This window comes from Centrocercus urophasianus, unplaced genomic scaffold (genome assembly GCF_019232065.1).
Source record: "Centrocercus urophasianus isolate 14NV4802_14NV808 unplaced genomic scaffold, USGS_Curo_1.0 seq_14, whole genome shotgun sequence".
In the NCBI taxonomy this organism is placed as follows: Eukaryota; Metazoa; Chordata; class Aves; order Galliformes; family Phasianidae; genus Centrocercus; species Centrocercus urophasianus.
This window is the reverse complement of record NW_024884586.1, coordinates 31,216,920-31,238,847: the sequence shown is the minus strand read 5'-3', so window position 1 is coordinate 31,238,847 and position 21,928 is coordinate 31,216,920. Positions and strand designations below refer to the sequence as shown.

Below are 21,928 nucleotides of genomic sequence, written 5' to 3'. Positions count from 1 at the left end.
TTTCCCTATACTATTTTATTTTATATTATGTTATGTTGCATGTATTTCTTCGGAATTGCATGTAAATGCATGTGTGATAAATGCTGGCTATGAACAGAGAAGGGCAGATTTGTGTTGCGGATACCTTTGTCACTGCTGTGGCTTTTGTCCTTGAGGGCTGAGTGTGCTCTGTGCCTTTTGAGCTGACTCTTCAGTCTTCCATGAGTGTATTTTAAAGCCAAGTTTCTGTTTGTCCTTCTGTGCATACTTTAATTAATGTAAAAAAATACTGCACCTTCTTGGTTGAAGGAGAATTGTCTTGTGTGTGGTGTGTGTGGCATGAGACACAGTGGGTGCTGGTGGTGGATGTTTGCATGCATGGATAGGGATGTTCTGCTCAGAGATGTGAAATTCTGTCATCTTAATGATTCTGGAGCAATACCAAATTACAGAAAGGCTTTTAAACCATTTTTAAATCCCAGCTGGCCCTGTAGCTGTAGCCATGTGAATGTGGCATCGTTGTTATAGCTCCTATGCACGGATATATTGGTGCTGCTTCCTGGAGCTTTGTCCTGTGTTCCCTTGACTTTACAGCAGCAGTAATGCAAACAAAATTTATTCTTGTTACTGGTCTTGTTTTCCATTCTGCCATGAGAGAGGCAATGGCACTAATGTTTATCTTATGATTCCTGGCTGTCTATCCTAATTGTGCAAAGACTTCTTGAGGCGAACTACAGTGAAGCTTTTTTTGATTCCCCATTTTCCATGCAGGTGGCAGGAGACCATTGTCTGCTGTGTCTTTAAATTCAGATCACTGGGACCTGTGGGTCAATTCAGCATTTCTCAGCCTAGTTATGATGGCACCTTATATTGCTGCTTTTATGAATTAGATTCCCAGATTGTTAGCTGGCAGTTTTTAGCACTGATACTGTTTTAATTTAGCTGTGTATGCTGCAGCTTATCTTGAATACTAGCTACTCACAGCTAGGAACTTTACCCAAGGAGCATCCTTAAAGCTGCTGCTGGCATGTGTGCTCCAGGGAAGCCAGCTGTGCCATGGCTGTTTCATCTCTGCTGGTTGCCCGGCTTGGTGCCTTGCCTGCCACTTCATGTGGAGATGATAGGATGAGAAGTAGCTGTGCTGATTTAAGGCAATGGCTTGTAGATGCAGGGAATCATCCTGAAGTTCTGCAATCCCAACCAAGAGGATTTTGTTGTCTTCAGATACACCTGTAGTTGGAATTACAGCTCTTTCTCTCCTTTCTGTAGAGAGGCTGTTACTTGCAGTGTGTTCTACAGAAAGAAGTTACGGGCTGAGAGTAGTATGGGTAGATGAACCAGTGGTGTCAGTTTGATGCTTTTTGGTGACCCAAAAAAGCAGATTCTGTAAGATGCTGCGAGGGGATCTCACAGATTCCAAAGCATTGATAACTTTCTGTGAAATTCTGCAGCTGTGCAGGGGAATGCATCCCTTTCACTGCCAATCCACTAAGGGGCAGTTTCAAGCAGGCTTTTGTAGCACACAGGCAAGCACTGAAGACTCTGTACTTCGATGTTATCTTGGAGATATACTGTGAAATAACTTAAACAACAAAGAAATTGCTAATCTGTGATTCTTAACATACAGAGATAAGAGTTTATAGACCTGAAACATTATTTAAGGGGAAAATTTAAGAACTTATGCCCCCGGGGACTGCAACACTGTTCACTCAACCAGAGAGAAGAAAATAGCAGTGTGGGTGGGACTCTCCCTGAGATGTGGGGGAAGAGAAGGCAGCGAGAGTCTGACTTCTGCAGCACAATCAAAAACTTACCCATTGTTTTGCCAGTGAGTTAGAAAGCTTAGAGCCTGAGTGGAAGTGTGCAGAAGCAGTTGGCTTTTGATTATTGGGGTGGAGGGAAATAAGAGACATATGTTCATGCTGTTGGATTTTACTTTTCTATTACTTTATTATTTTTATTATTATTTGGTTTATATTATTTTCATTATTAAAATCTGAATTCTGACAGTAAACTGTGATTTAGTGGACAGTGCTGCTGAAACTGAAATGCCTTATGAACTTGTTTTCTGAACTCTTAAAACATCAGCAAAAATTAGTTTGGGATAGCATAAAGTGTCCTGTGGCACATGAAGGCTTGGAGCCATAACTGGCTCCCTGTGCTTTGAGTAGCTCAGAGCTTCTTGGCTGCTCTGGGAAACTCATGAGCCCGATGAAACCTATGGAGGCAGATTATTTATTTGCTTTTGGTTCTGTCTTGAACTTTCCAGTTTAATAGATCATGTGGAATGAGAGTGTTATGTGGAGACTGAGGACATGTTGAAGCCAAGCGCTTCACTGACTGTGGTATCTTCATAGGATTGCTTCTGTGGATTTGACATCTAGTGATATTCTTGCAGTGCACCTCTCACCTGTTTGTACTTGCTAGACTTGTTGTCAGCAGTGGAAAGATCTAACTTTACTTTTTCTTCATTTTCCAGGGAGGCTAGCAAACTACAGGCTACAGGGAGCTGTTCTTCAGGGCAACCTTCTTCCGCAAAGAAGAGATTGCTGTGCTCAGGTCCTCACCTTTGAGCAGTTTTTCCTGTGATGCAAGTTCCAGGAGTTCCATTTTCTGTGACAGTCTTTTTTATGGCCTCTTTGTGCTGACATTTGCCCCACTGTTGGGCATAAGGAGGAAGGATGCTGAAGAATGGGTACCACCCTTTTGGTTTTTAGAACATGGGCAGTTGCATAAAGGTAAGCTGTTTAGCCAGGGGGATGGAGTGTATGTGGGGGGCATTTGCTGGGCTGGAAAATGATGGCCGTTGTTGTGGCCCAGGGGGATATATGCCTCATTTAAGCCTTCTGCATGCTGGTGTCCATTGCTGCTGCTGTTGAGATGACTGCCGAATAACTCCCCCTTTGTGTGTATATTCTTTTTTCTTTAAAGACAGTTTGAATGCACAATGTAGCTTCTCACTAACTGAATGGTGACTTGGTGAGCTATATTGGATGCATTAGTGTATGCCAAGTTGTTTGTCTGATTGTCGCACGCATTCGCTGCTACTGCTTGTTCCATCTGTCAGCTGTGTCTTATCAACCATGAACATGTTGTTCAGGGTGTAGTCTTTTTACTACATGTTTGTTTAGCACCTCCCTCAGTGAGAATTTAATTTTAGATTGGTGACTGAAAATTGCTGTTATCTTCAGTGTGCAAAAATCAAGGTTTTAGCTTGTGAGTTGATCAGCAAGAGTTTTTGCTTTTCAGAAGTGAGTACACAGAGGTGGACAGTTTTTTTTCTACTTTCTACAGTACAGGCACAAGGCAGGAAAAAAAAATAATGGATTCATCCCTGCTCTAGGAGGATTTTTTGTTCTCAATCGATCAGAATGGTCTGGTCCACATCCTTTTTATTCCATAGGCTTTCTTCTAAAGTTGCTGGTTGAGGGTCAGTTTCTGTCCATTTTGGTGTTGGCTCTGTTATACACTTTCATGGTAGTTTGGAAGTTAACTTCATGACTCGATTCCTCTAGGTTTGAGATTTCCAATGAATGGCTTTCAGATATTTTTGTTGAAATCCTGCAAAATTAGCTCATGCTTCAGTACTGCAAACCCACTGTTTGTTTTTTGAGGATAATACGTTGTCCTTTTGGGTCCCTGAATCGGAACAGCTATCTGTGATGGTGCAAGAACTATTCCTTTTAGCACATTGTTTGTATATTTCAGTCTTATGGAATAATGCCTTAAAGGTGTCCTTGGAGAGGAAGATAGATGATAGGTATTTATCTGAGGAATCATAGACTAAATTTGGGCCAGTATATGTGAGGAAGAGGTATTGGTCTGGACTTGGCCTATTTTGTGTTCTAGATGCAGCTGTGATCCTCGGCTTTGTGTCTCACCGGAGGGACCTGATGTTTTACATTATTGGTAAGTGAAGGAAAGGCTGCCACTGTGTTTGTTGACCTCCCTGTAGGCGTTAGAGGAATTTACTGAAAGCCTTTGATTTCGTGTTAGAGTCTACCTAACAAACATGAAGTTATTGTCACCCTGCACTGTGCCCTCCATTTGGCAGACTTGCCCCTTTACCATTCTTCTTGTTTCCAAAGTTCTTCCATTGAACTCACTCCTAAGCCATGCCCTTACTTTTTCTCTTCAGAACTAGTGTAGGGTTGTTGCCTCCATGATGCTTCTTAACCCAGGCTTAATGTGATGTGCAGGGTTTGTGTGGCTATCTACTGTTTTCCTTAAAGAAATCTCTGTAGTTCTAATTTGCAACTCAGAGAGAATTTTGTGTTTTTGCTGGCCATGCCTGAGACTCCGTACCACCTTTGCCTATTTCTCCTCCACTTGCAATCATTTGCAGTGTTTTAAGGGATGTGTTGTTTTCTAACCTAACTTCTAGCATAACACAATCTGTAAATGTTTGCACAATAACTTCTGCCTTGAACATCTAATTTGCAGTTGAGTAGAATGTCATTAATAAAAGGCATCTTGGGATAGCGAGGATGTGACTTCGGTGCTTGATTCATCATGCTACTGCAACGACCATCTGTTTTCTCCTTGCTGCAGGTGGGATCACAGTGTCTGTGGTAGCCTTCTTCTTCACCATTAAGTTCCTCTTTGAGCTTGCCGCACGTATAGTCAGCTTCCTTCAGCATGAGGACCGGGAACGCCGAGGGGAGCGAACTATTTATGACTACGTGCGAGGCAACTACCTGGATCCCCGGTCCTGCAAGATCTCCTGGGATTGGAAGGAGCCCCATGAGGTGGGCCATAGCATGGCCTTCCGAGTGCATGTAAGGGAGTATTTCTGTTTCCAAACATCTCTGGGGTGGGGACGTAGGTCTGAGTTAGGGGTGAGCTCTTCAAATGCTTTTTCTTTTTTTCTCCTTTCTAATTGAGACCAACTTAGGAGTAGGAAAGCGAGCTGTTCTTGTATTCTCCCCTATTAATGTATTACAGAACTCAGTAAGTGCATATCCAAAGGTTGCTCTCCTATAAAACCTGATCACGATCTCTGTAGGATCCTCAAAATAATTAGAGATCAGGCTTTTCCTGCTGCTGCTTCCTTTGCTGAGAAACAAATGGGCTGAGCCTTGCCTTCAGCATACTTGGTCATTTGTATCTTTTTGGTCATGCAGCTGAAGCCAGGAGCATGACACTGAGCATTTTAACAACCCTAGAGCTGTAAGGCCTCGTGGCTTCTCCCCATACCGTTAGAAGAGTTATTCCAAAAACTGAGTGTTATTCCTTTTGATCTGGAAAAGCTTGCCAAGGTCTCTGGTTTCCCCCTACTCGTGGAAGGTTGAATTTAGGTGAATGGATCAAGAATACAATTGAGATTCATGAGGGGCCTGAACACTGAGGGTCTGGAGCTATGTGAGGATCATTTGAGCAAGTTTTGTTGAGCTCCTGTGCATTCCACCCCACCCAGCCAGAAAGGTATCAAAGTAAGAAGAAAGTTTCAATTATGATACCATTTTGAGGTGAGGAAAACCGTTTTACCTGATGGTAAATGAGAAGGGGTTCTAACACCAGAACAGGGAATTAAAAAAGCTAGAAGGGACTTGTTCTGTTCTTGCTATTTAAATTTACTCCCTTCACCTCACTGACTCATTCATGGCAGCTCCAGCAACCTGCTTGTGCATGCCACGCTTGTCTCACATTTGCTTAGTCCTTTATTTCATCAACAGTAGCTGTTGCAAGCACTGGCTACTTTCCCTGTCAGCCCATACACATACTACTTCAGGCCCTGCACTGTTTAGAAGCAGGGAATAATAGTAACTTTTTGCTGACTGGAGACTGTTTGCTGACAGCAGGCAGGATCTAATCTACAGGCTGCAAGCTCTTAGGATTTTGAGGTGTAATTCTTTCCATGCAAGGAAGTACTGGCTGAGGTGCATTACCTTCTAAAATTGGACAACTGCTGTGATGGAGCTGGCTGTGTCTGTGTTGTTTTCGTGCCGATGCTTTTTATCTGCGTGGATTCAGTCAACTCCTTTGATCAGCATCTTCTGCATGGTATTCTATGCAAACTTGAGGAGAGTTTAGCTGAGCACAGATGGACAAGATCTGCTTGTTTCTCTGAAAGGACATAGCTTTGCCTTTTTTCCTTGGGTAGTGGATTCTCTTGGTTTCTGTTCTGATACAGACTAACATTGCAGAGAAGAAATGCCCAGAGGCATTTACTTTTTGGGTCACTCATGTGAACCCCAACTAAAAAGAGAATGTGGTTTTTCGACGCCCACTTGTGCCCTGTTTGTTTGGGAGAACACAGCCCGTGTGTTAGAGCTGTCTGTTCGTTTTTGTCTCCTATGCTGAGCTGGGGTTCTTATGCTCGTTTCCCCCGGTTGCAAAGCAGCTTGCTTTCTGTCTCTCTGTGCACTGCATATTTTTGCTGACCTGAATTTCTCCATTTCCCATGCAGTTATTCTATAAGAATGGGCAGCCCTTCCCTGCTCACCGGCCTCTGGGGCTGCGAGTTCACATCTGCCATGTGGCGCTAGCAATTGATATTCCTGTAACCCAGGAAGTTCTTCAGGAGCCTAATTCCAATGTGGTGAAAGTGGCCTTCACTGTGCGCAGGGCTGGGAGATATGAGATCTCTATAAAACTCGGTGGCTTGAATGTGGCCTACAGCCCCTACTACAAGGTGTTTCAGCCAGGTAAGGTCTAGGTAGCTCTGTAATGATTCAAAAAAGTAGGATGTGGAATTATTGAAAGGAATTAGGTGTATATATTTCCAAATAAAATAGATAGGTGGCTGGGAAAGGGTTACCTTTCACAATTTTCCTCTAGCCATGTATAAATCCCAGCAACAGACCTGTGATTAAAACATACTTTCTACTACTAGAACGTGGCATAACAGAAACTGCCTTGCAGAATAAGTCACTAGTTCTTAAGCTCTCTAACCATTTGTGACATATTCTCAATTCTGTAATAAATTCTTTGTGATCCGTCTAGCAGCAAGAGAATGTTTTTTGCAAAGGTATCCTGTACTGATAATGCTGCTGAAAAGATTCCCTTGATTTGATTCCTTTCCTTTTTTGAATATTCCACACTATTTCTCTGAGCTGCTTCTTTTTTACGCTTTTAATTTTTTTCTACTTTTGCTTTTTGAACTCCATCAGAACCTTTTGTATTTCATGCGCATTTTCACTGAAAGTTTCTCTGTTAAGTTGCATTATAAATAGATAGAAAGCTTGCTAGGATGACCCCTTAAAAAGAGGGAGCTCAGATTTAATTCAGATACCCTTCAGGATTAATTTTGTTTGATAAACTGAGTTTGCAGGTTTCCTTGGATGCCAGCTGACTTGTGCTTTGTAACTGCAGTGTGGGCAAGCTTCTGAGCTGAAGGTCAGAATGAAGAAAAGGGCATTCTTTGGAGGGCTGGTGACTGATTGGGTTTCCTTTATTGGTATTGAGATTGTAATCCAAGGTGTCTCCATTGCCTCGTGCTATGCATTTCAGTGCTCAGATTCTTTGTTTTTTGAGTCTAAGGACATAAAATCTTTTGAGAGCTTTATCAGTTTTCAAGTGGATTGTGCCCCTAGTTGCTTTTTCTTTGTAGCAGCACCTGGCATTCTGACTCTACGCTGTTTTTTCTACCCCAGGGATGGTGGTTCCCTCCAAAACCAAAATTGTTTGCCATTTCTCCACTCTGGTGCTGACCTGTGGGCAGCAGCACACCCTGCAGATAGTTCCCAGAGATGAGTATGACAATCCTACCAGCAATTCTGTGTCCCTTATTGATGAGCACAATTACAGTCTCTCCATCCATGAGGTGAGTGCAGCTTTATCCCTTGCCAATTCATTTCACATGAACAAGAGAGAATTGTCCTCTGTTTTGTGTTTTCTGTTTAGCTGGGTCCTGAAGAAGAAGAGAACTCTGACGTTGTGTTTGAGAAATCTGTGGTATCCAACCGGCAGACTTGCCAAGTGTTCTTCCGATTCACCTTGCACTGTAGGGGGTGTTTCCATGCCTGCATCTCCTACCAGAACCAGCCCATAAGTAATGGTGATTTTGACATCATTGTTCTAAGTGGTGAGTCAAGAGCTGCGCAGTGTTTATTCTCTGAGTGACCCACTGCAGAATGCTACATGCAGTCTTGTAGCAAAGTTAAACAGCATTCCTGCAGGCAGGCCATGCTTAGTTGCTCAAGGAATACCTATACTTTTTAAAAATGCTAAGCTAAATGAATTTGTTGCTGACAAGGGAGATCTTGGAAGAGTGATGTTCTCTGTACCTTCAGATAAAACAACGTGTGTCCTCTTGCATGTCTCACAAGATCTACCTCTGAAATTAGGCAACTTTTATTGCTTCCTACTCTCTTGCGTCTGAGCCATACAGCGAGCTGGCTGTGTATTGTATACTGAGCTGTAGTGATGAAGATCACTATATGAAACCTATGTGCTTTGGCTGTTTCTTGAAGTATTTGGCTATTTTCTTAAAGAAACAACCAACCAAAATAATAACAATAATTTTGAAAAAAAATATCCAAAGACTAGTAACAATCTGAAGCCAGGGCGGCCAAGATGCTACCATGAAACTCTTACATCCTGTTCCTGGTTTCACTTTAGTAACTTCATGTCACCAGGTTTTTTCTGGATGTTAGCTTTCTGGGCTTTTTTTTGGTTTCTTTTTGTTTTGTTTTCCTTTTAATCTGACTACCTTAAAGCTGACTAATTTGTCATTGTATAATCAATGAATATTAAGATAATGTAATTACAAAATAAACAAGAGAGTTAGGCAAAGCAGATAATGATAGCAAAAAAAAAAAACATAGAAAGCTTACCCCTATCCTGGGCTCACTTACAGAACTCCAGCAGAGCAGATCTCCAGAAGAGATCCTTCCCCACTGGTAGCCAGCTCTTGAATAGGTCTAGGAATAAACATATTTAATAGAAATTGCCTTCACCTGTGCTCCTCTGGCTGACTCATTGCTCGCCTCAGGTGATCAGTCAGAGGTTCAGGCTGTGACTTAGCAGTTCCCATGCAATCATGTTCTATGGATTATCTATTTTTTGGTTCTGGGCTGCACTAAGATTTACACAACCCTTATTCACTTCCTTTAGAGAACGAGAAGAACATCGTAGAACGCAATGTCTCCACCTCGGGTGTCAGTATTTACTTTGAAGCTTACCTTTATGAAGCTTCTAATTACACCAACACCCAGTGGCACCTTCCACCAACACATCTAAGCTCCTCCCAGCGCCGTCCTTCTACTGCCACTGAGGATGAAGATGAAGATTCTCCTTCTGACAGCCAAACTCCTGAGAAAGTGAAGAAACCTAAGAAAGTGTATTGCTATGTATCTCCTAAGGTAATGACCACAAAGATACCACTCTTAGGAGCATTTATAGTACAAAATAACTGAAGAGATTCCCTGCACCCTACCCTTCAATTTCAGATTTAGGTGCCTAAAATCTGGCCGAGAAAGTTTTACCTGTGGATGGACAGCAAACGTAAAGCTCATGGCTGAGAACTTTGCGAAGCTTTGCGATTCTGTTTTTCTAAGTCTCATCAAAGCTTTATAGGAATTTTGTCATGGATTGTTCAGGAGACTTTGGCCTTTCCTTTGCTCTGGTCAGGTCAGACTAGCAATTCCGTTTGTCAGTTTCTAATGCCTCTAGACCTGAACTAAGACACTTATTAGGTTTTATGGCTTTATCCTTTTTCTTGACAGTTACTGAGAAAGCAAAAGAAAAAAAGTAGTCAGAGGATGAAGTGTGGATAAGTAGAAGGAAGAGAATTCCAACAAGTGAGAGAAAATGAGGATTCCCTTATTATAAGAATGTCAGCAGAAGCCATTATCCCTTCTTATTGCCTTCAAACTTTCAAGGAAGCTAGAAAGAAAATGCCACTGAATCTGCTAATAAGTTCGCTTTGCAAATCTATTAATCTGAATGCATGCTGAAAAAATGCAGTGATGAGTATTGGTGTAAAAGGCTAATCAAGGAATTGTTTATCTAACAGAGAGAGAACTGTGAAACAGTTACATGATAGAGGTTGTTGCTAGAGATTTCTAGATCTCGACAGCATGCACCATGAAGAGCTGACTTTGGGAATGAGTTGCGGGCCTTTAGGAACTTTGAACCCTTTTATTCTTTGAGAGTCATTCTGGACTTCTGTAGACTTTTCTGTTGTGTTATTTGCTAAAGGGGTTCCCCAGAAGTGCGTACCAATGCAGGTTCTCTTCAGATGCCAAAGTTGGTGATGCATTTTCTGATGATTGTGTAACTGTATTCGTGGATTTCCCTATATATGCCTAGAGCATCTGTCCCTTGTGATAGATAACTGTGCTGTTATTTAAGATGTTCCTGTTCATATTTGCTCAGTTTCTGTTGTATAATTGCTCAGTGGAGAAATGCCACTCATCATTTTTCTCCAGTTACTGCAGCAAGAGCAGTGCAAAGAATGATTTTGTTTTTCATCGAATGATGCTAAAATTTCATCTTAGCTTGCTCTTTGGAAGCTGACAGTTCCACAGTTAGCAGTTATTTGTTCAGCCAGATATGAACTGGAAAGAAGTTTTCCCCAAATCTCCTGGATTTAGCAATTACAAGTGCTTTTCCAAAATAGTTTGAAATGGTTGTCAAAATTAAGGGGATAGTAGCAAGAGTTCTGGGAGGCAGAATGTGATATATTTTTTTTTTTTTTCCAGAACTTGTGTTACAATGTTGTCTTGGATTCAGCCTCTCAAGGGTACTTACATTAAGTACCCTGTGATTAGACTGGTGCTATTGTACTGAACACAATGGCTTATTTGCTGTATAATTTGTATCTTACATGCCTTGTAAGTGTTCACGGTCAACTCTTGCTAACAAGTTAAGCTTCTGTGTGCTGTTGCTAGTTTTAAAGGCTGTAAGTATTGTACCAGAGAAAAGATGTCATCAGTGTTTGCAGAAGCCTGACCCTAGGATTGCTCTATTTCTCAAGTGTTTTGGGGAAGACCCCTTAATGATTGAGTGACCTTTAACACTTTATTTCCCTTGTGGTTACTCAGCAATTCTCAGTGAAAGAATTCTACCTGAAGATCATTCCATGGCGCCTTTTCACCTTTCGAGTATGTCCTGGTACAAAGGTGAGTCTCTCCTTGTGAGAAGTCCTTGGGAGTGAGAATCTGTTTTTCTCCCTTTTGGAGAGGAGGTTTTTCAGACACAGAGCAAAGCTTTGCTTTGTAAAATTCAGACTCTGGAATGCTGTCTCACTGCCTTAATTCTGCTGTTATTTGAGTAGAAACTAGTTCTGTTAGTCCTTCCTGCCTTTTGTCCCAGGTTGAGGCGAAAATCATGACTTCTCTTGCATTTTTATTGTTTTCCTCATAACCTTACTAAAATGCTGTGACTGTGTCCACTGAAGCCTGTTGGCTAGGGAGCAAGCTTTGAAGAAGACTCCCAACTGGAGTCCAGATACTTGGAAGCAGTGTTCTTGTTGACTGCCTCTACATGATTGGGCAGAGAAGATCTGAGAGTGCCGGTGGTCTTGTTCTGTCTGCTGAATGTGCTGTTGGAACACTTCTCCTATGAGGACATGCTGAGAGAACTGGGGCTGTTCAGCCTGGGGAAGGCTCTGTGGTGACCTGTTGGTGGCCTTTCAGTGTCTATGGGGAAAAAATGGGACAGACTCTTTAGCAGGGTCTGTGGTAATAGAACAGGGGGAAATGATTTCAACCTCAAAGAGGGTAGATTTAGGTTAGATATAAGGAAAGCATCTTTTAGAGTGAGTGTGGTGAGGCACTGGGACGGGTTGCCTGGTGATGTGGTTGATGCCCTCTCCCTGGAGACTTTCAAAGTGAGGCTGGATAGGGCCGTGGGCCTGATCTAGCTATTCATGACCCTGTTTGTTGCAGAGGAGCTTGAGTAGGTGGCCTTCAGAGGTCCCTTCCAACTCTTAAGGGTTCTACTATTCTTTCATCTGCATGATGCTTACCATTTCTTGCATCTTTTTGCTTCTAGTTTTCATATCTTGGTCCTGACCCTGTGCACAAACTACTGACGCTGGTGGTAGATGATGGGATCCAACCCCCTGTGGAGCTCAGCTGCAAGGAGAGGAACATCTTGGCAGCCACTTTCATTCGCTCTCTGCATAAAAACATAGGTAAAAGGGTAGGGAGGTAGGTATAGTAGTTGGGAAGTTAGCAAAACTAGCAGACTCGAGTGCTTGGCAATGAAGAGTATCAGCACTGAATGAACTTTGAGAATGCAGTGATTCCTGCAATCTCATACTCTGTTGCTGTTGGTGCTTTCAGTGAGTATATTTCATTGTGCCATCTGTTCCTATTCAGTTTGGCTTTCTTGTAATGCTCTTTTAAAGCACGCTTGTGAGTGTTTGAATGTTAGCAAGAATAACTGCAGACTAACTTTAGAGTTCTGTCCCAAATGTCGCTGTAACAAACTCTTGGACTGTAAAGCAGTTAGGCTTAGGAATGCCTTCTTACTGTTCCAAGCACTGACAGCTCAGACCTGACCCTAACTTTCGCTGTTCCCAGGAGGCTCAGAGACCTTCCAGGACAAAGTGAACTTTTTTCAACGAGAACTGCGTCAAGTGCATATGAAGAGACCTCATTCAAAGGTCACACTGAAGGTCAGCCGTCACTCTCTTCTGGAGTCGGTGAGTGAGTGTAGAGGTCACCTCAGTCAAGTCCAGCACTTCTCCATCCTTTTTCTTCATCTCGATGCCTAAAGAAATCCAAACTGGCACTTATTAGGGCTGCCACACTAAAAATGATTAGTCCTTTTGCCCACTGGCAGATGCCAGTAGAAAGCTGGACGCTGGAAAAAGAAGAAAATCTTAAGGTAGCTCCTTTGTGTTCAGATGTTGTAACATGCTGTTGGATGCTGTGTTCTTCCTCTACAGCCAGTAAAATGTTGTCTGTTTCCTTAGTAATGAGGATACTTCAGCTCTGATTAAGGAGAGAAAAAAAAAAAAAAAAAATAGCCCTGAGAAATGTCTCACATAAATGCTTGCATGGCCTGTAAATGCAGGAATGCTGGTACTGTTGTCGTGATTATGGGGGCTTGGGGCTCAGACAGAGACTGATCATTTGAATTGGATCTGGGGTCAGAACCTGAGAGTTCCCAAGTCCTTGCTTACTCTTTCTTCTATACAGCCGTTCAGTGACGTGAGCTCTCACATCAAGTATGACTGAACTGCACACATGCATTGATGAGCTTGTAGCCATCAAATATTCTGTAGAGTCCTTGATTGAGTCTTCACTGAAGCTGATCTGATCTGATATATTCATATAATACATTTCTTAATTGACATTCTGAGTACCATGTAAAGAGAGCAGGCAGTTATCCTGACTTATTGTTTCCATATGTCTCATAACAGAAATGTTATGAAGATGGAAAAGAACATTTCTGGAGAAAGCAGGACTGGCTGGGATATATTCAGTAAATCCATGTTTTGGATTATTTTTTGCACGTACAAGCTTGCACTGTTTACAAGATTATGTTTCAGTTAATAGCATGATACAGAATGGCATTAGTCATAGAAATGCTGTTAGGAGGATTTTTTCCTGCTATTTTTGGAATTCCTGCACCATCATTTGCGCTGGTGTTACTGCCTAGTAAGACAAAATAAATTCAGTGCCATAATAATAAGTGTAAGTTCTAATGTACAAGGCTGACAGGCATGAAAACTGTGACCAGTGCTTATCCCAAAGAATTGACTAGCATGGTGCCTAATCTGTTTGAAGATGGATTAAGCCAAGGCAAACCGTATGGTTGAGGACTGCTAAATAATATTTTCCTTTAATTGAAATCCATAACTGGGACAAAAGAAGTTCTAGGCACCTGGAGGATTGCTACTTTTTTGCATTGTGAATTGCTTTAAGTATGAATTCAGTGAACCCTTCAAGCTATTTTCTAATGTTCTCTGAAAGATTCCTTTTTTTTGAATCTGACTCGTGGGCTGAAAGTGCTTTACAGAAATTGTTCCTACCCACAAGCATTTTAATACTTCAAACAATACTGCAGCCATGGGAGGGATATATCTGGGTTGTGCTAAGACTATTGTTTTTGAACCTCATACTGGTTTTAAGATGAGCTAGATCTGCATGGGTAGTGCTTCTCTCCTCTTAATAGAAAATGAGTAATTGACTTCTATGGTTTTCAACAAGTAGGAATTAGACCTCAGAAGTTCCTAGTTCTCAGTTCTGTACTTTAAAGTACTGGACTGTGTTTCTTATGTTCTGTGTAGTTTCACTTGTCCATCCACATGTGCAGTATTGGTTACAGGATGCCAAGCAGTAACAGCTGCTGCTATTTTACATTTCTTTTCTTTTCTTTTTTCTTTTTTTTTTTTTTTAAATTTATTTGCAGTCTTTTAAAGCAACACGAAATTTTTCTGTTTCTGACTGGAGCAAAAACTTTGAAGTGGTTTTTCAAGATGAAGAAGGTGAGTTATCCTGTGACTTTGTTTGAGGAGGAAGTAGAATTCTTAGTCTGAAATTCTGGTTTCATATAGTCTCTGTCCTTTGTGATTTTCTAGCTCTCACCTTCTCACGGATGTTGGTGAATTAACCTTCTGGTACTATCTATCACCACTTCAGATAGATACCTGAGGCTTAAAGTAAAAATGTGTGTATCAGGACTCAGAACAGAACCTGGTGTTCTTGAGTCCCTGTTTACTGCTTTTTCTGCTACGGAGAGCTGTTCATTGAGATTAGTTCTCCCATCAGGTAGTACTGAACTGCATGCATGAAACTCTTGAACTGATGACCTGTGGGTGACGTCTGAACTTGTTTTGTCTTATAGCTCTGGACTGGGGAGGTCCACGCAGAGAGTGGTTTGAGCTCATCTGTAAGGCATTATTTGATACCACCAGTCAACTCTTTACCCGCTTTAGTGATAACAACCAGGCCTTGGTGAGTCTGCAGTTTTCTGTACTGAATAGTCCAAGCTCTGCATTGGCATGCTGCTGGCTAAATAATGCTGCTGCTAAATTTAGTAAGAAGCATGCAGCCTTACCCATCCTTTAGGAGGCCTATCCAGACACTTTGTTGCCTTTCTCAAAGCTTTGCTTAATGATCTGAATCCACTGAAGCATGAAAAGCTGGATGAAAAGCAGAGGGTAGTCACTACCAGAGAATATAGGGACTCCAAATGCACAATAAAACACATACAGTTTTAAGATGGGCCAGACAGCTTTGTTAACTATGAGCATAGCAAGAGAGCATTTGAACAGTCAACAGGGCCAAGTACCTGCCTCTGGGATGGAAGAAGGAATCAAGCAGTGAATTCTTTGTTAATATGGAGAGATGGATCTTGGTGGACTCTGTAGGAATGCCACATCTGGTATTACCTTAGCTCAGACTGCTAGCTTTTGGTCAGAAAGAACAGAAGTTATTTCATTAGGACAAACTTAGCCAATCCTCTCAAACCTTGAGTATCATTAATTTTACCACTATACCAGTCAGCAGGGAAGACTACATTTTTGGGAAAGAGTAGGTGTTGTCAGAGTGTCTAGATATTTTATTAGGTCTGACTGTTTCAGATTCAATTTGTTCTCTCACACAGCCTCCAACCTGTGAATGTGAAACAATTGATGTTCTTCACAGATAGGCTCAGGCATTTCATTTCTGTTGCTTGGCTCTGAGGGTATTACCCTGAAGTTCCTTGGGCACCTAGTGAGATGCAACTTAAACTTTATTCCTCATACCTACTAGCTGTGATAGCCTTGTCTGGTACTTCAGTATTTTATTTCTTTACAGGTGCATCCAAATCCAGGGCGTCCCACGTACGTACGACTCAAGCTGTATGAATTTGCAGGCCGCCTTGTAGGAAAGTGTCTTTATGAGTCATCACTGGGAGGTGCTTACAAACAACTGGTGCGAGCTCGTTTCACCCGATCCTTCCTGGCTCAGATCATAGGACTTCGTATGCATTACAAGGTAAAAAGCTTCCCAGCACTGTCTGAAGATGGGATCTGGGAAACAGATGAATGTTAGTGTGGTAGGAGCATATTCAGAATCCTAGCTAGCAATATATGTAACTTTCAGAAAATCTCTCTTCTTTCTCATGTTCCTTCCTTCCTTTTTTTCTACTCAGTATTTTGAAACGGATGATCCAGAGTTCTATAAATCAAAAGTTTGTTTCATACTGAACAATGACGTGAGTGAGATGGATTTGGTCTTTGCTGAAGAGAAATACAGTAGAACAGGACAATTGGAGAAGGTGAGAAAGGCAGTTCCTGAAGGTGGGACAGTTCAACCCCTTCTACCTGTACCAAGGGAGACCGAAAACTTTGTGTGCCCCAGAAATGGACCTTGTGCTGGGTGTTAGCCAGGGGTGTTTGTTCTGGTTGGGACTTAAGGCTTGGGGATTGCTGTTGGTCATGCTCATGTCAAGTGATCTTCTGTTTTCAGGTGGTTGAACTGGTGACAGGAGGGGCTCAAGTACCAGTAACAAATGAAAATAAAATATTTTATCTGAATCTACTTGCACAGTACAGGCTGGCCAATCAGGTTAGAGAGGAGGTGGATCACTTCCTGAAAGGTAACACGCTGTCTGCTCCCCTCTCTTTTCTGCCTTCATGTCCCAAGGGCTAACACCTTCTTGCTCTTCTCTCCTCTCTTCTTCCAGGTCTTAATGAGTTAGTTCCTGAGAATCTACTGGCTATTTTTGATGAAAATGAGCTTGAGGTAATCACTGCCTTCCTAAGCATGTCTACCCTTACAGTGCCTCCTCTCTGACAAATGAAGAGACTTCTGATGTGGAATAATGTCAAAGTGCTTATTTTCTAAGGATTTATAATTTGGACAGTAGCTGTCGTCTTGTTTCCTGAGCTTCTGGCTTTGACTGCCATCTCTTGCCTTTCAGCTGCTTATGTGTGGTACTGGAGATATCAGTGTCTGTGACTTCAAGGCACATGCAGTAGTGGTAGGAGGATCCTGGCACTTCCGAGAGAAGGTAAGTGATAGGGTTTCTGTCTCTTGTTTGCTGTTACTGGTTAGCCCAGCTACAGCAGAAGACAAGTTAAACTGGAAACAGCTTTGCTTTCTTGGTTGGAAATTCGGCTTTCAGAAAGATGAACACGAGGATCTGAGTCAAGAACAATACTGCAAGTATTATGAAATAATGTTTAATCAAGTACAAGCAGGAAAAAATTAGCAGCAGCAGTCCTTTTACAAAAAGCCAACAATTTGCTAATTAAGAGCAGTTCAGCAGGGATTTGAGAGGAAGTGGTGGGAATTGTTGCTAGTGGGGATGCTTTAAGATCAAGACTGCAGCCCATGTGGTGTGTTTGGAATTCAGCGCTACAGTAGACTACTAATGTAGTAGTCTAAATTTGTACCCTTCAAATCTTTCTGGTGGGAACAGTATAGGAATGTAAGCCCTTCATTTAGAAAAATAATGGAAACTTCTAAAACACCCAAGCAGAAGAGAGGTGAGAGTACAAGCTACTGTCTGTAAGCACTGGAATGGTTTCACCTTCCTGCAAAAGTAGCAGAGGATGTGAAAAAGCAAAGGATGAGCATAGCACAAGAAGCAGACGAGCTTCTGTGTTGTAAACTTAGTTGGTTGTCTGTACAGGTATTTCTAAAAATAGAATCTGTGGGGAAAGCAGAGATCTTTCTACCTTAAAGGAATGAAGTAGTGGGAAGAAGTGTTGAGACATCTTTTAACTTAAAGGAACTATGTAATCCTTGTCTCATCCTGGTAACAGCAAATTGTTACTGTAATTAGAACATTAGGTTGTGAGATAAATTGCCTGATCTTCTTGTGATCTGCTTACAGGCTTATCTGATTTGTTTACCTGACCTGGCTTTACCTTTACTGTTTCCTAACAGGTCATGAGGTGGTTTTGGACTGTGGTCTCCAGTTTCACACAGGAAGAGCTGGCTAGGCTGTTACAGTTCACAACTGGTTCATCCCAACTGCCTCCAGGAGGATTTGCTGCACTTTGTCCATCTTTCCAGATCATTGCAGCTCCAACTCACAGTACTTTGCCGACAGCTCACACTTGGTAAATATCCTGGAGTGATAGGACTTCTGGCACTGTGCTTTGGGCATGATGCTGGCTATTTGTGATGTGTGTATTATACATAATTTGTGGGACACTTGTGTTAACCCATCTAAAATCAGCTGATGGAGATTGCTCCTTTTCAATCTAATCTGAATGGGATTTTTCTTTTGTCTTACAGTTTTAACCAGCTGTGCCTCCCTACCTATGACTCCTATGAAGAAGTGCACAAAATGCTGCAGCTAGCTATCAGTGAGGGTTGTGAAGGCTTTGGCATGCTGTGATTTCCCCTTTCCAGGAGGCCATTTGAACATCGTTCTTCATGGCAAGAGCCAGGTTCAATCCCTTAGCTGTTCTCCTTCCCTTCACCTGGGCAATGGGGGCAGAGCAAAGACTCTGTATAAAGGAATTTGTCATCCAGTTGTCATGTGGCCTTTCTGTATTTCAAATATGTCATCAAGAGTTCATAGTTTTCCTTTCCTTCATTCTCCCTTTGGTTCAGTGTGAAACAGCAGAAGGAGTGTGGTGCATTTATCAAGGAGACACTGTGCAGGATTACCCTGCACACCCATCCATCTGTGAGATGACATTCATGAGCAGAAGTTGCAGTGAGGTGCAAACAACATGCTGAGCTGCCTTTATTGTAGCTCTCAGGGAAGAAGAGGGAAGGCCAGTGTGGAGCTCTGCTGGAAACCTGGCTCATAGGAAGCCTTAGTACTTTTGTGTCTTGGCTCAGCTCCCTCACTGATGCACCCCAACAGCTCATCTAGCTCAATCACTCAAGAAGGGTGCAGAGTGATTCCTTCTTTCAGCACCTGGCCCAGAAGAGTTTCTTGTTCTCCTCCATCTTGCTCTGGATACTGTTGTCTGTCACCTGTGCCACAGAGAAAAATGGGCAGTCTGCCTCACTGGAGGGGATAGCCCAGAGGGGAGAGCAGTCTCATCAGAGCACAAGTGCTGGCCCTGACAGTCATTCTGTACTACCTCCACCAGGGTCCAGCAGCAGAAGCGTCCTTCTCCAGCACCAGCTGGTAATGAGCCTTTGCAAATGAACTGGAAGAGGAATTTCTCCTCCACTGAATGTCTATGATAGTGATTAATGATGTTGCACAGGAAGCTGTCCCACGCCCTTGCCTTCTTTCTCCTTCCTCAGGAGAGGGGGCACGGGCACGACTGTGATCCCTTATTGCTGAGCACCAATGCCTATCCCACGTTCACCTTCAGGGGTATATATGTTATATAAGAACAGCGACAGGTCAGTAAGCAGCTACAATATACATTGCTCTTGTGTTTGTTCTTGGGGTGATGGCTCTGGGCACAATGCCGTACCTCCACCCCAGCATCCCCCAGGGTCTTGGCTTCTACCTCTGTTGTGCAGCAGTCTGAAGCTTCTCTTTCTTTACTGCATTTCAGGCAGGGTTTCCAGAGGGTTGTTGGTGCCTGGAGAGCAGCTGGCTTTCTGTCCTCCCAATCTTCCTGCCTGCTCTTTCTTGAGCTCTCCTTTCCTACTGCTCTATTCAGGGCTGCTGGCTTTCCAGCAAAAAATGCTAATTAGAACTTCATTCAAATGATCACTTGACAGCCTGCATGACAGTACATTGCACTCACCGTTGTATGACTTGTGGGGAGAGGAGTGGACAGACCAGCATGATTGGTTTGAGTTAGGTTGGCAGTTTCTTCAGCCCTTCTTAAGGAAAAAGAAGGAAAATGAGTCTGTGAATGCTTGTAGGTTCTTCAGTGAAGCAAACTTTTTGAAGATCTTTTAAGTGCTCAACAGTCTCTTAGTTCAGGTCAGGAGACGCGGGCATCCTGCATTGCTAATGCCTGCAATTTAAGCTTTCACTGGATTATGGAATGGCTGGATTTCTTCCAGAGTGAAGTCTCAAAGTGGCACCCCTGAGCTAACTTTAGAACACTGTATTAAATAAAAATTCACATCATCCTCCTTAGCCCTCTTTTATCCTCGAGCTGATCCAGGCGTATTTCTGCACAGTATGGATTATTTTTTTCTTTAGAGAAGTGTATGCTTTTTCAGTGTACCTTAGTTGAATTGACTGGGAACTTGTGGAAATGCTCTTCATCTAGAGGATGTTCTTAGTAAGTCAGCATCTCACCAATTCTTGGGCTGTGCAGAAAGAAACAAGCCATTTTGGTGCCAAAACCAGCAAGCTGAGCGTTGAGTCTACTCAGGGGGATTTCTTTGCCTTGTGCATTCATTCTGCCACTGGCGCCAAGGTGCTAGGAGATTGCCAGCTTGAGAGATTGCCACCATTGCGCTCTGTAGGATCTGGACTCCCTTTTCAGTGCAGGCTTCTTTTTGCAAGGTCCTGAGCTTTGGGTAGAAAATGCAGTACTAGCTTTGTGCTGTGGATGGCTTCTGTGGCCGCTGCAGCTGTGGCTGTGTTCTCTGTGCCACCACTTCACTGCTTTCTCTAGGGACCGAGAGAAGGTGGCTTGTCTTAGCTCCTGTTTGTTGGGAGGTGAGCCTGGTGCTCTTCCCACATTGCAGCCTTGTCTTTCCAGCCTTGTAGCTATGGACCAGGTCTGCCAATGACATCTTCCTCAGGAATTCTCCCTTCTTCTACTGAGCTGGACTGCTTTACTCCAAGGACAAAGTAGCTGGACATTGGGCACTCTTCCTCTGCTGGAAGGAGCTCCTAAAATCCTAGTGCATTGCAGCCAGCATCCTATGCTTCTCAGAAGCTATACAGAGCCAAGGAATTTCTTCTTAACACAAGCGCAGGCGGGACTGTGGTGGGTGCAGGTACTCTTAGTCAAAGAAACCCATTTCCATTATTGACACAGGCCCCCAGTTGGTTCCGTGTTCCTGGATCTGTCGCAGTGTTTCTAATCTCTAGCTTTATACTCTTTTCCAAAGTGTTCACTTTTTATGCTGCCTTTAATGCTGGCAGCAGGTATGCTCTGGTTACCTGTACTATATGTTTCTTCTGACAGGCTTGTTATTTTCTTTTTCTCCTTATTTATTCCCAGTTTACTAGAGGCACTTACATAAAAAGTTTTAGGACCCTGGTGCTGTGTCAGACAGTTCCATGTTTCTTGAAGTAGCTTTGAAGTGCAGAGGGTCTGGCTTCAGCCTGCACCTGCAGACCATGTTGCATGTTTTTAGAAACCAGGAGCTGTGGATGATACAGATCAAATCCTAGTTCTCTCTGTTGAAGTTCTGGCAGAGCTCAGCCAAAATTTGGAAGCCTGTGGTTGTAGTAGCTGATTTTGTAAATAGTTTGTACAATAAATAAAATATTTTAAAAATGCTGCCTTCTCACTCTGTGTTCTTTCAGGGCTGGCAGAGGTAACCAAGCTGGTTAGTGCTGTCTATGGATGAGGAGCCACTTGGGGTCTCCCAATGTCTCTAGGGCCTAGTGGAAGGGGAGGGAAAGGGCAGGGCTCTACCTGTGGCTTGCAGGTGCCTGGCTGAACCCAGGAGCTGTGAGGTCCTAGAAGCTTGCAGCCTGTTGTGGAACTCCCAGAAAATGCACAGTAGTTGGTAAACCCAGAATGTATTGTAAGGAATCTGTAATGTGAGTCAAGAATGCAGTTGTTGCAATTAGTGGTTAACTCACTGTGTAGTACCTGACTTCTAAGCTACAGGTCCAGGCACTGCTCATGCTTCATTGTATTGTCCAAGAGGGTCTGCTGAAGTCAGGAAAGATAAGCTCTTTGAGACTTTTGTGTGTTTTTATGTTGTACGGTATGTTTCTATCCTGCAAACATCCTGCTGGATGACTTCAGCATGAAGTAGATACTAAAGTTTCTGCCCCTTACCTCAGGATGTGTACTTTCCTGGCCACCAGTTTGCGTTGATGGTGTCTTGAAGAGGGAGCAGTGGCACTGACCTGCTGCTGAACCTGTAGCCTTTTGGTTTGGCATGTACTTGGGTCTGTGCCCTTCATGCTGGAGATCTGCATTGCCCCAGCACGTGTCTTCAGTAACAGCAACTGTCTGTCTGATGGCTTGGAGTCCTTGGTTCTACGTGCG

General features: G+C 42.8%; 1 protein-coding gene across 3 annotated transcripts; it reads left to right on the top strand.

Moving 5' to 3' along the window:
• Nucleotides 1-2,473: 2,473 nt before the first annotated feature.
• Nucleotides 2,474-21,205, top strand: AREL1 (apoptosis resistant E3 ubiquitin protein ligase 1). 3 transcript variants are annotated; one of them, XM_042813781.1, is made up of 19 exons: nt 2,474-2,717; nt 3,829-3,888; nt 4,531-4,757; nt 6,389-6,626; nt 7,575-7,744; nt 7,825-8,005; nt 9,037-9,284; nt 10,968-11,045; nt 11,920-12,061; nt 12,453-12,574; nt 14,290-14,365; nt 14,725-14,834; nt 15,681-15,860; nt 16,018-16,143; nt 16,335-16,464; nt 16,552-16,610; nt 16,789-16,878; nt 17,760-17,935; nt 18,114-21,205. In XM_042813781.1, exons 2-19 carry the CDS (start codon nt 3,873-3,875, stop codon nt 18,214-18,216), a joined length of 2,472 nt encoding a protein of 823 aa, XP_042669715.1. In that variant the 5' UTR covers nt 2,474-2,717; nt 3,829-3,872; the 3' UTR covers nt 18,217-21,205. The 3 variants fall into 3 exon arrangements, with proteins under 3 accessions (XP_042669715.1, XP_042669717.1, XP_042669716.1); XM_042813783.1 differs by lacking the exons at nt 2,474-2,717; nt 3,829-3,888; nt 6,389-6,626 and having other exon boundaries at nt 4,676-4,757; XM_042813782.1 differs by lacking the exons at nt 2,474-2,717; nt 3,829-3,888; nt 4,531-4,757 and having other exon boundaries at nt 6,538-7,317.
• The last annotated feature ends 723 nt before the right edge of the window (nt 21,206-21,928 follow it).

Coding starts and splice junctions, on each gene's coding strand:
- AREL1 (XM_042813781.1), top strand. Junction 6,627..7,574: donor CTACAAGGTGTTTCAGCCAG/GTAAGGTCTAGG, acceptor TTTCTACCCCAG/GGATGGTGGTTCCCTCCAAA. Junction 14,835..15,680: donor GTGATAACAACCAGGCCTTG/GTGAGTCTGCAG, acceptor ATTTCTTTACAG/GTGCATCCAAATCCAGGGCG.